The sequence below is a fragment of the Girardinichthys multiradiatus genome, chromosome Y, assembly GCF_021462225.1.
Source record: "Girardinichthys multiradiatus isolate DD_20200921_A chromosome Y, DD_fGirMul_XY1, whole genome shotgun sequence".
Classification (NCBI taxonomy): Eukaryota; Metazoa; Chordata; class Actinopteri; order Cyprinodontiformes; family Goodeidae; genus Girardinichthys; species Girardinichthys multiradiatus.
The window spans coordinates 8,132,895-8,147,749 of NC_061818.1; the positions used below are offsets into that span (position 1 = coordinate 8,132,895).

Sequence of the window (14,855 nt, forward strand, 5' to 3'; positions counted from 1 at the left end):
GAAACGTGGAAGAAAGTAGGACATTTTGTGTTTTGCTATACATATAAACTGTGATGTGTGAAAGAAAAATAACACAACACAACATTATAAACACACTTATTCACACAGCGATACACAATGGTGGTAGCATCATGATTTGGGGATGCTTTTCTTCAACCCGGATGGGGAAACTGTTTTGGGATGATGGATGGAGTTACAAGGCAATCCTGGGAAAAAAGAAAAAAAAAACTTTCAGAGGCTGCAAACAATATGAGTCTCGGAAGGAGGTTCCTATTCTTTACTGGAATAGTTTACATCAAAGTCAAAGTCAAGACCTAATTCCAAGTGAGAATCTGTGGCAACATTTTAAAATTGTTGCTCAAAGACGCTCTTCAGCCTGCGTAAGTGCAGTGAAAGGTTGTGCTAAAATGTATTGACTTAAAGGTGCTTAATACAAGCACACCACACTTTACAGATTTTTAAATTCATAACAATGAATACTTTTCCTTCCATTTCACAACTGTTCTTCGCTTTTTATAGGTCTATTGCATAAAATACATTTAAATACATTACAAAATGTAGAATGGGTGTATAAATATATTTGCAAGGCACAGTACAAAAGATTTAGTAAAAATGGAACTCTCAGAGTGCTGCAGTAGCTAAGAGAAACTCCAGATAAGAATAAAAATTATCATTTGGGACATTTTGGCAGATGCGCATGAATCTGTAACCCCAAATAATAACAAATTGAAACACTGAAGTAAAGAAGAGGTGAAATTTGAAGTTTGAAACAAGCTTCTGAATCCCAGCTAATAGTCAATATTGCATAAAAATCCCTCTACATTTTGTCCTAGTGTGTGGTCAGTCAGTAATACATTGGGTCGTTCTACATCATAGGTTGTAATTTCCTAAATTTGAGATCTGTAGAGGATCAGATAACTAGTTTTTTTTTTTTTTACCCACAATCATACTTCTCTTTTTCTCTTGAATGGCTCTGCAGTATTTGTGTGTGTATGTGTGTGTGTGTGTGTGTGTGTGTGTGTGTGTGTGTCTGTTTGTGTGTTTATGATGCAATTGTCATGCTTTAATTGACTGACTGGGGCGGTAATTGTTTTATCACAGGGTTGAAGGCAGTTGAAAACATTTGTGAACATTTGTGAACGTGCCTAGTTCTATTTACTCCCTCGTTGGTTATATCTGACCTGTGTTGTAACATTTCTCAGGGTTTTATTGGCTCCAAATTCAGTTCATAATACCGTAAAATACACCGAAACAAAAGGCCTCTCCCCCCCGGGTACATACTGATTGCATCTTATTATAGGCATTATATGGATGTATGGGTGTGGTTGTGTGGGGATTGTGCTATTGTGTGCTAAGAGAGATGTGAGCAGGATGTTCTCTGTAAATGTCAGTGTCACAGACTTAAGATCTCAGCTCCAAAAACTTGTAAGCAGCAGGTCCTTTTCATTTACACACTGACACTTGAGTACACAAACACACACACACACACACACACACACACAGAAGGCACTCAGATGTACACATTCTCACATAAGTGCCTGTGTGCCCAAAAAGCAGAGTCTGGGAGGCTTGACTCTGGGCTGTTTTTAATTAGAATCCTAAAGTACAAAAGCTGTGGACCTAAGCTTTCTTGTTTGTTTTATTGCAAACTTTAATGAGTTCTGTTCTGAGCTTGTGCACTTGCTGAGTTTAAAGTCCACCTGTTATGGTCCAATTATCTCATCCTCATTATGCAAAGAAACACATGTTTAGTGTGCACCTATAGATGTAAAAGGGGACTAGCTAACATCAGCAGCACTTTGAAACAAGCTCAAGGGATGCCTTGTTTGAGTTTTATCTTGTAAGGGCATCTCTACTTCACTCGTCATTCAGTATCAGGGGGGTCTTGTTTTCAAAAACATGTAAACAACATTTTTAAACGATTTTGTGTATAAGGCTGGATTTATAACTTGGTACGAAATAATTTGTCTCTGAATTGTATACTGCCAAAGATGTTTTCATTCTTGTAGATGAGTTAACAAAAGTTAATTATATTAAAAAGAATAAAAAGATAATAAATCAATCTACCTCATATCTCTTTCAAGGAACACATATCTAAAGAATAAACTTCCTCTTATGCAGGGAGCTACATTTATCACATAAAGTTAATACTCAGGAGATGTAAGTACATTTGTCAGGATTTAAGATTTATTTATAATCATTGCAAAAATAATCAACATTTTAATTAGGATGGAACGACTCATAAGAACTAATCTCTGAAGTAATCATGAATATTTTTTATTACCAGTCAATCAGTGTCTATTGGCTACTGATCAACTGTAAGATGAATAGTATAAATACAGTAGATGAATAAAAATAAATTTAAAACTAACACAAAGTCCTCTAACACTGACTGATCAAAATACTGATTCTCAAATCAAATAAAAATTTAATTAGTAGGAAATACTTTCAAATTGATCAAAATCTATACATTTTCAGGAGCCTATTCAGTTGAGAAATCCTTTGATCCCAAAAGGAAATTAAATGTTGTTCTAACCCAAACTATTCAAGTTTCTTCAAATAGTAGATAATGATAGCTTTGGGCAGGAGGATTTCCTGTAGATGACTGAAGACACTCTCTTGTTGAATTACATCAAGAGTATGCTCAGGGTTGTCCAATATGTATTTTTTCTATAAATCATCCTTTTTTGTCAAATCTTCTCCAGGGTTCCACAGCAGGTCCCAGAACAGAGCCAGCCTTTTTTTTTATCAGTTTGTTAAATCTCCTTAAGTCACTGACTCTGATGCTGCAACCCCAACAGCTAAATGCAGAAGAGGTTGCACTCTCCACAACAGAGTCAGAAGATAAGTTGCATTTTGCTGCAAACACTGAAGGACCTAGCCTTCCTCAAAAAATAGATTCTGCTAAGTCACTTATTGTATACAGCTTCATTGTTGTGTCACCAGTGAATACTAATGTATTTATGCCCCTCCCTAATCTCAACTTCTTCTCCCATTATAGAAATATTGGTTGGCATAACTGTGTCTCCTGGAATCTACAACCATTTCATTTCATTTGTTCACATTCAATACGAGTTGATTGTTCCCACACTATGCCACAAAGCGGTCAACTAGCTGTCTGTTTCAAGTCCCTTATCCATCTTTGATACAACCTACAACTGCTGAGTCATCTGAGGGTTTTTGCACACAACAGGACTCAGACTTGTACTGGTTTGAGGGTTTACAGGGTAAAAAAGAGTGGCAAAAGTACATTGCCCTGTTGTGCATCTGTGCTGAAGATCACCTGGCCAGACATAGTTTTAATCTCACAGTCAATTTGTCAGGTATTCATTATGAGTTTTTGAGATTGTAAACTGGACTGAAATGAGTTAAATCCACTGGAGAAATTAAAGAAACATGATCCCTTAAAGTGCTGCATACTTTATCCAGGTGACAGTGGGCTTGTTGAAGCAGGTGTATGATGACATTTTCAAAACAAAGTCTTACAAGAATTTTGCACAACGATAGATGAACATTTGGTGCTAACAAGAAGAGTTTTCCAAAACAGTCAAACCTGGGTTGTTTGATCACTCAACCTTAGGGTTCAGATGGCACACTTGAGGGTACAGGTGTGAATCTTCCTCTTCTGACCTGCTGTTAGTAATGATGTACTAATATTCAATCTCTTGTCTGGGGTAACCAAGTCAGGTGGAAGTAAAGGACCACCCAAATGCAGATATTTTAATTTAAAAAAATGCTTCCTTAAAGTATCAGAAATGCTATCTAGGATCTAGAGATTACCAGAAAACATTATCAACTGTCTCACTTTAACCATGACAATTATTTCAGGACAATGTCTTGAACCCAGCCATTCTCCTGTATTCTTAATGATATTACTCGCATTGACTCAGTAAAACACAATATGCACATTCAAGGTTGGACACAATCAATGACCAATATTTAAAGTAATGACCGTAATGAATTAGTTAAACGATTCCTACGTTTCTCAATTTGTAAAATAAGAAGTAAGACTGAAACTAATTTTGACAAGAACTCAGAAAAGACACTTGAAGCATAAAAACTCTGGGGTCATATAGTCCTCATCTTTTTCAGGTTCAGGAATTTGCTTTGACTGGACAAGTGAAGTGAACAACAAAGTGTTCGAAAGTTTATATTTGAGAAAGGCACAAATTCACCACAGTTTTTAAGCAGAATATAATACAAGATGACATATACTTTGTATTTTAGGTTTCAGAAACTACAAGACAAATGTACTCAACAAAATAAATGTTTGAAATCATCTGTGCTGATTTATGGTAACTTCAGGCAAAACATGACTAGATAGAAGTTTACAATTGCCAAGACACATTATGGCTTTGATTGTTTCTTTATTGTTTCAGGTTCTTTGTAATTCAATTTATATTGACAAAGCGATTAATTCAATTCAATTCAAATTCAAAAATACTTTATTAATCCCAAAGGGAAATTAAATGTTGTTGTAGCTCATTATGAGGGTTTCCTCAAAGAGCTGTTGTAGATGCTGATGGCTGTGGGCAGGAAGGATCTCCTGTAGTGCTCCGTCTTACAGCAGATCTGAAGAAGCCTCTGACTGAAGACACTCTGTTGTTGTAGGACAGTCTCATGAAGAGGATGCTCAGGGAGTCACTCAATACACAAAAATCCAGATTCATCATAAAAGCCTTTGTTAGGCTTTAAAATCATTGTGCTGCTAAAGTGACTTGTTTGATAAGCAACTTGTCTGCTGTTTTCTGAATTAGATAACATTTTCATAGTAGGTAATAAACAGGATGAAAGTGTTAGTCGTAGTAAAGATTTTACAACTTGCCATCATGATGCAAACAGCAGTTTAATAGAGATTGTGGCTGTTTATAGCTTGCAATAGTGAATAACAAAGAATATGGTTGTGGCTGCTGACAATTACGTTGATGTGTGTCATCTCATTGCTGCAGAGTCCTTTCTGCTACTGGATCAGGAGGGAGCTCCATAACATGAAACCTCGCTGGTGTAAGGAACATGAAAGCTGGACGCTGTATTTGTTCGCCCCAGACAGCCCGTAAGACCTACTCTTCTATATATGAAATCATCATTAATAATGAAAACATAATAAAAAATAAACGCATTTTAGCAGACATTTTACACAGCCACCAAACTAAGAAATATTGCATTCATGAATAGCGCAGTTAGCATAGCATTACTAAAACAGCTGTTTCTGTGTTTATTTCCTAGAAAATTAGATCTACATCTTCCAGAAATGACAGAAGCTAAAGTTGAAAATAATAAACACACATCAACTTTGCTGTACTCCTTTCAGTCTGAGGTAGCATTTAGTACAGTGCCTTCAGTGATTAGAGAAAATATCAGATGATTAATTTTCTGGCCAACTAATTGCTTCTCAAGGCCAATCAAGGTGAAAACCGTTTAATTTACTAGGCAATTTCTCTGTGAAGTTTGTGTTATACAAATTTGTGGAATTATATCTGTCCAAATTGTCACAAAAGGGGACATATAATGCTTTTAAATCCTTCCTTTTCACACTTTATCATTAAGTTGTGGTGTATAGCTGTGTAGCTCCACAGGCGCCTCTTTTACCCCAGTTCTGAGGTACGTCTGAGAGCAACTCGGTTTGGTGCGGCCTCTTTTAACGCTGTTAAAGGCTCTTCACACCCGCCCCACTCGAGGTCAACGAACGCTGCACTTTAACCCGTTCGGCTATTATGTAGTTTGATAACAATTAAATAACACTGCTGAAACAAGACAAAAACGACAAAAACAACGCAAAACTGTTTATGTATTAATACTATTGACAGTTATGTCCCCAAGGAGCTCAAAGCAGCACACCACAATAACATAAGCAGAAGGCATGATGATACTGTTACAAACACAATGGAAAGGACGTCATATCAACACAGTAAATTCATGTCTAAAATAAAGTTAGTTGTCATTTTAGCATTATTTGCAGCTTACGGCTTTACTCTCTCCGACGCTTCCATAGACAGAGGGAAGTCTTTCAGCAAATCCTTCTTAAAACTGGTGGAGGTTGCTGAAGGCACTCGTCCTTGAAATGGGGGAAATAGGAAATTCCCCAGTGATGTGCGTAGATTTTAATGAAAAGTAATATTGAACCAGGTACTTCAAAGAGGTTCTGATGCTGGGAATGGTGTAATGAATTGTGTGTGTTGGTACATCCAACAACCAAACCAAACTTATCCTCTTGTAGCTACGGCATACTTTAACTTGGACTATAATATCACAGTGAAAAATGGATATGGCAGATACATGAAATTGATCAGCCAGAAGTCCATGACCTTATTGAGTTGTTCTGCAGCAAATACTGTGACGAAACAGTTGGAAAAATGTAACAGATGATAGAGTAAACTGAACTGACTGAAAAATATGACCCAAACACAATATAACGATATCTCTGCAACACCTAGAGACTAAAGTCAACTTTTCTGCACTCATACAGACTCCAAGTACTGAACAAAATGTATTTAAAGGCTAAAAAAGTGGATTTTGCATGATATGTCCCCTTTTACTTTTTCATTCCACCTTTTCCTCAACTTCTAATCTTTATGTTCCATTTAGGTGGGGTTTTATGTTTTCCTTCTTACAAATGTTTGGTTCATAGCCCAGACCAACAGTAGGTATTTTATATATGACTCTGTGTCTGTTTAGAGTACGTGTGTGGTGCCAAGCGGTGATCACTCACAAATTGTTCGACCACGTGGTTCTGGTTTTCATCTTCCTCAATTGCATCACTATCGCTTTGGAGAGGCCTGATATACAACCTCACAGCTCGGTGAGTCACAAACAAACAGAGCTTACACAATCATTTTTGTCCACACACAGTCCGTATTTCTTTTTTAGACAGTGAATTTCATACATTTCTATATATATATATATATATATATATACAGGGGTTGGACAATTAAACTGAAACACCTGGTTTTAGACCACAATAATTTATTAGTATGGTGTAGGGCCTCCTTTTGTGGCCAATACGGCGTCAATTCGTCTTGGGAATGACATATACAAGTCCTGCACAGTGGTCAGAGGGATTTTAAGCCATTCTTCTTGCAGGATAGTGGCCAGGTCACTACGTGATCCTGGTGGAGGAAAACATTTCCTGACTCGCTCCTCCGAAACACCCCAAAGTGGCTCAATAATATTTAGATCTGGTGACTGTGCAGGCCATGGGAGATGTTCAACTTCACTTTCATGTTCATCAAACCAATCTTTCACCAGTCTTGCTGTGTGTATTGGTGCATTGTCATCCTGATACACGGCACCGCCTTCAGGATACAATGTTTGAACCATTGGATGCACATGGTCCTCAAGAATGGTTCGGTAGTCCTTGGCAGTGACCCGCCCATCTAGCACAAGTATTGGGCCAAGGGAATGCCATGATATGGCAGCCCAAACCATCACTGATCCACTCCCATGCTTCACTCTGGGCATGCAAAAGTCTGAGTGGTACGCTTCTTTGGGGCTTCTCCACACCGTAACTCTCCCGGATGTGGGGAAAACAGTAAAGGTGGACTCATCAGAGAACAATACATATTTCACGTTGTCCACAGCGTAAGATTTGCGCTCCTTGCACCATTGAAACCGACGTTTGGCATTGGCATGAGTGACCAAAGGTTTGGCTATAGCAGCCCGGCCGTGTATATTGACCCTGTGGAGCTCCCAACGGACAGTTCTGGTGGAAACAGGAGAGTTGAGCACCGAACATGCCTTTCAGACAGCTTCCTCTTGCGTCCACAGTTAATCCTGTTGGATGTGGTTCGTCCTTCTTGGTGGTATGCTGACATTACCCTGGATACCGTGCAATGTCGTTTGCATTTCAATATTTTGAGCAAAACTGTGCTCTTACCCTGCTAATTGAACCTTCACACTCTGCTCTTACTGGTGCAATGTGCAATCAATGAAGACTGGCTACCAGGCTGGTCCAATTTAGCCATGAAAGCTCCCACACTAAAATGACAGGTGTTTCAGTTTCATTGTCCAACCCCTGTATGTATGTATGTATGTATGTACAGATAAATGCTGAGGGTTGCGTCAGGAAGGGCATTCAGCATAAAACGTTTGCCACATCTACCATGTGAGTCAAGAAAGTGATCTCCATGCATCAATCTCCGTTGATGCTGGTGACAAACATGGTACTGGTGGACATTAGGCTGCTGTTGGTTAGCAAAAAAGAAAAGGAGGAAGATGGCTCCATAGGCAGATAGAGAAGAGGGCAGGCAAGAGTCAAGGACTGAGAGTAGGGATTTGAATGTTGGGACTATGATAGGAAAAGCTGAAGAGTTGGCTGACATGAGGCAGAGGAGGAAGGTGGACGTTCAAGAGACCAGGTGGAAAGGTAGCAAGGCTAGCAACTTAGGAGTAGATTGAAAGCTGTTCTACCATGGTGTGGATGGGAAGAGAAATGGTGTAGGAGTTATCTTGAAGGAGATGTTTGCCAAGAATGTTCTGGAGGTGAAAAAGGTGTCAGATTAGTTGATGAGTCTACATTTAGAAAATTAAAGGTGTAATGTTATATGTTGTTAGTGGCTATGCCCCACAGGCAGGATATGAGTTGTGGGAGAAGTAGAAATTCTGGAGTGAGTCAGATGAAGTGATGCAAAATATGTCCAAAGGTGAGAGAGTGGTGATTGGTGCAGATCTCAATGGACATGTCGGAGCAGGAAACAGAGGTGATGAGGAAGTGATGGGCAGGTTTGGTATTCAGAACAGGAATGCAGAAGGACAGGTAGTGGTAGACTTTGCAAAGAGGATGAAATGGCTGTAGTCAATACTTTCTTTCAGAAAAGGTAGGAACACAGGGTGACTTACAAGAATGGAGGTAGGAGCACACAGGTGGATTACATCTTCTGTAGACAATGCATTCTGAAGAAACTCAGTGACTGCAAGATAGTGTTGGGAAAGAGTGTTGTCAGAGAGCATAAGATGGTGGTGTGTAGAGTGACTCTTATGATGAGGAAGATGAAGAGAACAAAGGAAGAGCAGAGGACATAGTGGTGGAAACTGAAAAAGGAAGAAAGTTGTGTGGCTTTCAGGTAAGAGTTTAGACAGGCTATGGGTGACCAGGAGGTGCTTCCAGCAGTGTGGTTTCATGTCATAAAGTACTACAGATACAGTATTTGCTTTGAGATTGTTGATACAGAAGTACAGAGAAGGTCAGAGTGAGCTGCATTATGTTTTTGTAGATCTAGAGAAGCACATGACAGGGTGCCGAGAGAGAAACTATGGTATTGCATGACAAGGTCTGGAATAGCAGAGAGTTAAGTCAAAGTAGTGCAGGACATGTATGAGAGCTGTGAGACAGTGGTGAGGTGTGCTGTAGGTTGACATATGAGTTTAAGGTGGAAATGGAACTGCAACAAGGATTGGCTCTGACACCCTTCTTGTTTGCTGTGGTGATGGACGGGTTGACAAATTAAGTTAGACAGGAATCTCCATTGACTGAGTACACTGGATGTGAGTACATCGGTAGAATGATGCTGAGGCTGGAAATGCCAGGCGGGAGGCCTAGAGAAAGACCAAAGACGAGATTTATGGACGAAGTGCAAGGACACAGGAAGGTAATGGGTGTGAAAAAAGAATATGCAGAAGATAGGGCTAGATGGAGACAGTTGACTCACTGTGACAACCCCTGAAAGGGAAAAGCCAAAAAAACGATTTTTTTAAATCCTTGAATTAAGGTGACATCATAGTTCATACCTTCTAAAACAGTGAAAGTGACTGTCTTTCCAAAATAGTCTTTTCACAGTTTATGCCTTTTACTTATACAGCTGATGGATGTAAATAGAACTCCTGCTGCTTTTAGAGCAGGATATGTTATTACCAGAAACGTCTTGTTTAGGTAATTTGGTCCACTTACTTGGGTTAAATCTTTTTTTTCTCCCATTTAGGAGCGAGTGTTTTTAGGTGTGTCCAACTATATTTTCACTGTAATCTTCCTAGCAGAAATGGCAATTAAGGTAAACATCAGAGGCTTTATTTTTATGTCGGTGAAGTAAAAAAGAAATAGACAGAGGCTGAAATTTTGTGGTAGTAATTGTCTATTCCTTTAATTGTTTTCTCAGGTTGTAGCTCTTGGTTTCTGCTTTGGGAATCAGAGCTATCTTAAGTCCAGTTGGAACATTTTGGATGGAATCTTGGTGTTTGTGTCTCTGGTGGACATCCTGGTCTCTCTGGCCTATACTGGTACCAACAGGATACTGGGGATTCTCAGAGTCCTTCGTCTTCTACGTACCCTTCGCCCTCTGAGGTACATAGTGTATCTATTTGTGCCTAAGGTGTAAAATACTTTCAACATGCTGTCAAAATGTAAAGTTTCTGAGGAATAAAACAATGCATAAGTGATTTCATAACTTTGTTTTATATTTAAAGTCACAATTATCCTTTACAGTTAGACTAAAAATCAATAAAATCTGTTTGGAGAAAATATATAAAAAAAATTTAAATATAAAAAGATTAAAGTAAGCTGCAATACACTGGATGTATTACTGTGTACCCTGATGAATCAATACTCAGCCGAAGCTCTGTTTAATATCAATTTCAGCATTTCAGTCTTGAGTTCATATTTTCACTTAATATTAAATAACATTCAACTGTCCTAGAAGGATTTTCCAGATAATTGCTCATTTACATTCTTTAGTCACAGCCTGCAGAGAAGGAGCCTGTCAGTAGAAGGGTATAAAGAAAATATAGAACATTTAATATGCACCATGGTACAGGAACAACTGGTACAATAGTGGCATTGGGAAAACAAGACTTCCTGAAAACCAAGACAAAAACTGTTCAGTGAGGCTGCCAAGGGGTCAAAAACACTCTCCTGTATCCTCTATAGGTTTGTAGTCAGGTAGTAGACAGATTTCAAGACAGTAGCCTTTTGTTCTAAAATATCCAGACCTAGCTATAATCTCCCAAAAACCTTTAGGAGAATGGGTTTTGGTTTGACAAAACTAAAATTTGATTCTCAGCCACAATTCCCACTGTATGTTTGGCTCACAAACACAACACTTTGTATCTCAAACATGGTGGTCTCAGCATTATGCTTTGGGCTTACTCTTTCTTCTGGTGTCTCATGCACATCAGTGTTTGCTAGAAAACCGGTGGTAGGCAGGAATCGGTTTTCAGCATCAAAGTGAGTCCAAGCCAGTCTAGCTAGAATCCAGAGCAAAATCTGACAAAACAACTATGTGCTCACCTAAAGAGGGTTATGCACATGGTATGTTCTCACAATCTAACATATTTGGATAACTTATACAGTGTAGAGTGTAAATTTTACCAAGTCAAGATGTGGAATGCAGATAGATGTCTACCAGATAAGAATATCTGCTGAAACTGAATCAGAAAATTCAACAAAGTTTTTTGTCTTAGGGGGGGCACACAATCAAGTTATTGCTTCTGGTTTTATTTTTTAGGTGCACGCCCATTTCCTGTTTCCATCATTTTAATATTCATTTCTGTGAACTGCCGCTACTCTATTTAAATTGTCCATTACTGAGTGCATGACTGTGTGTTCCAGGGTGATCAGCCGTGCCCCAGGACTGAAGCTGGTTGTGGAGACTCTCATCACCTCTCTTAGACCTATTGGGAACATTGTGTTGATCTGCTGCGCCTTCTTCATTGTGTTTGGAATCTTGGGGGTCCAGGTAATCACTGTTTCACTATGCAGTCGCACAAGCTTACAATACATCATATGCACAAGTTGCATCCCTGCTCTCTCCTGAGCTATTTCACCCAAAATTGCTTAGATGTCAATGCTGAGCACTGCATAGGTGAACATACCTTCAGGGAGTTGAAAAGTATCCTTTTTATTGTTTTCTTTTGCCTGTTTTTTTAGCTGTTCAAAGGAAAGTTTTACCACTGTGAAGGTCTGGACACAAGAAATGTCACAAACAAGTCAGACTGTCTACAGGCCAACTACAAGTGGATACGAAGGAAGTACAATTTTGACAACTTGATTCAGGTGTGGATGAATCAAATGAGTCTGAGATAACATGAAGCATGTACAATGTAAAAAGCTAGCACCTGTCTTCTATTCATGTCAGCATGCCAGAGATTAATATTCTTTTTCCTATGATACCATGCAGCTTTTTCTTTTTTTTTGGTATAATGTGCATTTCCCAGTGAAATAAAGCCCAAATCTTGCTTGATTTATGATTGCACTATCAACAGACGTTTAATGCACGCAGAGAAAATCTTCTAAAGTACAACTGTTTTTGGTCTCCAGGCTTTGATGTCGTTGTTTGTCCTGTCATGTAAGGATGGCTGGGTCAACATCATGTATGATGGACTAGACGCTGTAGGGGTGGATCAGCAGGTATATACATTTTATCTGCAGGAGTATAATAAATTTTTTAATTCTCACAGAATTAGCATATTTCATCCGACCAATAAAATAAAAGTGTTTTTAATACAAAAAACGTCAACCTTCAAATAATCATGTACAGTTATGCACTCAATACTTGGTCGGGAATCCTTTTGCAGAAATGACTGCTTCAATGCGGCGTGGCATGGAGGCAATCAGCCTGTGGCACTGCTGAGGTCTTATGGAGGCCCAGGATGCTTCGATAGCGGCATTTAGCTCATCCAGAGTGTTGGGTCTTGAGTCTCTCAACGTTCTCTTCACAATATCCCACAGATTCTCTATGGGGTTCAGGTCAGGAGAGTTGGCAGGCCAATTGAGCACAGTGATACCATGGTCAGTAAACCATTTACCAGTGGTTTTGGCACTGTGAGCAGGTGCCAGGTCGTGCTGAAAAATGAAATCATGATCTCCATAAAGCTTTTCAGCAGATGGAAGCATGAAGTGCTCCAAAATCTCCTGATAGCTAGCTGCATTGACCCTGCCCTTGATAAAACACAGGGGACCAACACCAGCAGCTGACACGGCACCCCAGACCGTCACTGACTGTGGGTACTTGACACTGGACTTCTGGCATTTTGGCATTTCCTTCTCCCCAGTCTTCCTCCAGACTCTGGCACCTTGATTTCCGAATGACATGCAGAATTTGCTTTCATCCGAAAAAAGTACTTTGGACCACTGAGCAACAGTCCAGTGCTGCTTCTCTGTAGCCCAGGTCAGGCGCTTCTGCCGCTGTTTCTGGTTCAAAAGTGGCTTGACCTGGGGAATGCGGCACCTGTAGCCCATTTCCTGCACACGCCTGTGCACGGTGGCTCTGGATGTTTCTACTCCAGACTCAGTCCACTGCTTCCGCAGGTCCCCCAAGGTCTGGAATCGGCCCTTCCTTCTCCACAATCTTCCTCAGGGTCCGGTCACCTCTTCTCGTTGTGCAGCGTTTTCTGCCACACTTTTTCCTTCCCACAGACTTCCCACTCAGGTGCCTTGATACAGCACTCTGGGAACAGCCTATTCGTTCAGAAATTTCTTTCTGTGTCTTACCCTCTTGCTTGAGGGTGTCAATAGTGGCCTTCTGGACAGCAGTCAGGTCGGCAGTCTTACCCATGATTGGGGTTTTGAGTGATGAACCAGGCTGGGAGTTTTAAAGGCCTCAGGAATCTTTTGCAGGTGTTTAGAGTTAACTCGTTGATTCAGATGATTAGGTTCATAGCTCGTTTAGAGACCCTTTTAATGATATGCTAATTTTGTGAGATAGGAATTTTGGGTTTTCATGAGCTGTATGCCAAAATCATCCGTATTAAGACAATAAAAGACCTGAAATATTTCAGTTAGTGTGCAATGAATCTAAAATATATGAATGTTAAATTTTTATCATGACATTATGGAAAATAATGAACTTCATCACAATATGCTAATATTTTGAGAAGGACCTGTATTATCAGATAATTAATCATACTAGAAAATAATAAATAAAAAAAGAATTTAAAAAAGTAAATGTAATATCAATATTACGATTAACAAGTGGTTCAACATACTGCAGTTTGCTATCTACAGTTATCTGCAATTATGTGTTTCAATAATACTTTTGTCAGTTTAAATGTACCTTTTGAAAATAACAATCTTCATGCATGTATTAAAAGTACTTTTCATTAAGCTAACATCTTTGTATTAAAATATATATTGTATTGGTCTGATGTAATATTCCAATTTTAATTAACTATAAGTGGAAAATCACCCTAATTAAAAGCTTGGAAACATATGTCTGTGTGTAGTTTGACAATATACACTGTATACGCCTGTTTATTTTTTAAGGCAGCATATCAAATTTGCTCACATCAAAAATTAAAATTAAATATTTGTAGTATCATCAAATTTTTGTAACTCGCATAGACTAACAACAAAATAATTAACTGTAATTACATTTTATTTATCAAAATATTTCATGTATTATATGTTGTTACACATTTCTTGTATGAAAGACTGAAGTAGTGAGGCTTAAATATATTTGTCATCTGTACTTCTTGTGTCTTGATTCTAAAATACAAACAAACTTTGAAGGTAAAACCATATATTCCTCTCTCTCTCCAGCCTGTGAGGAACCACAACCCCTGGATGTTGCTCTACTTCATTTCCTTTCTGCTCATCGTCAGTTTCTTCGTCCTCAACATGTTTGTTGGCGTGGTGGTGGAAAACTTTCACAAATGCCGGCAGGATCAGGAGGAGGAGGAGGCCCGTTTACGGGAGGAGAAGAGGCTCAAAATGATAGATAAAAAGCGCAGGAGTAAGGAGAATGGAGGGGCTGGTCGGTAGTCTATTTTTCTGAGCACTGCCTGCTTTCAGAGCTTGAAGGAAAAAAAAAGAAAACAATAAAAATAGGGTTATGATTAGTTAATTACAGTTGGAATGTGGAGAGTTTATAAGACTGGCTAGCTCACACAAAATGTGATTAATCACTGTTAAAGGGTGTGGGCTATGCCAA

The 14,855-nt window shown here is 39.0% G+C and overlaps 1 protein-coding gene across 1 annotated transcript in view; it reads left to right on the forward strand.

The window, feature by feature from the left end:
- The window catches only part of LOC124864225 (voltage-dependent T-type calcium channel subunit alpha-1H-like), a 220,033-nt gene that overhangs the window by 178,088 nt on the left and 27,090 nt on the right, over positions 1-14,855 (forward strand). Inside the window, exons 20-27 of the mRNA XM_047358911.1 lie at positions 4,950-5,053; positions 6,676-6,799; positions 9,915-9,983; positions 10,089-10,273; positions 11,537-11,663; positions 11,855-11,980; positions 12,245-12,334; positions 14,465-14,657. Coding sequence (XP_047214867.1) covers positions 4,950-5,053; positions 6,676-6,799; positions 9,915-9,983; positions 10,089-10,273; positions 11,537-11,663; positions 11,855-11,980; positions 12,245-12,334; positions 14,465-14,657 — 1,018 coding nt within the window. The remainder of the gene's footprint in view (positions 1-4,949; positions 5,054-6,675; positions 6,800-9,914; positions 9,984-10,088; positions 10,274-11,536; positions 11,664-11,854; positions 11,981-12,244; positions 12,335-14,464; positions 14,658-14,855) is intronic.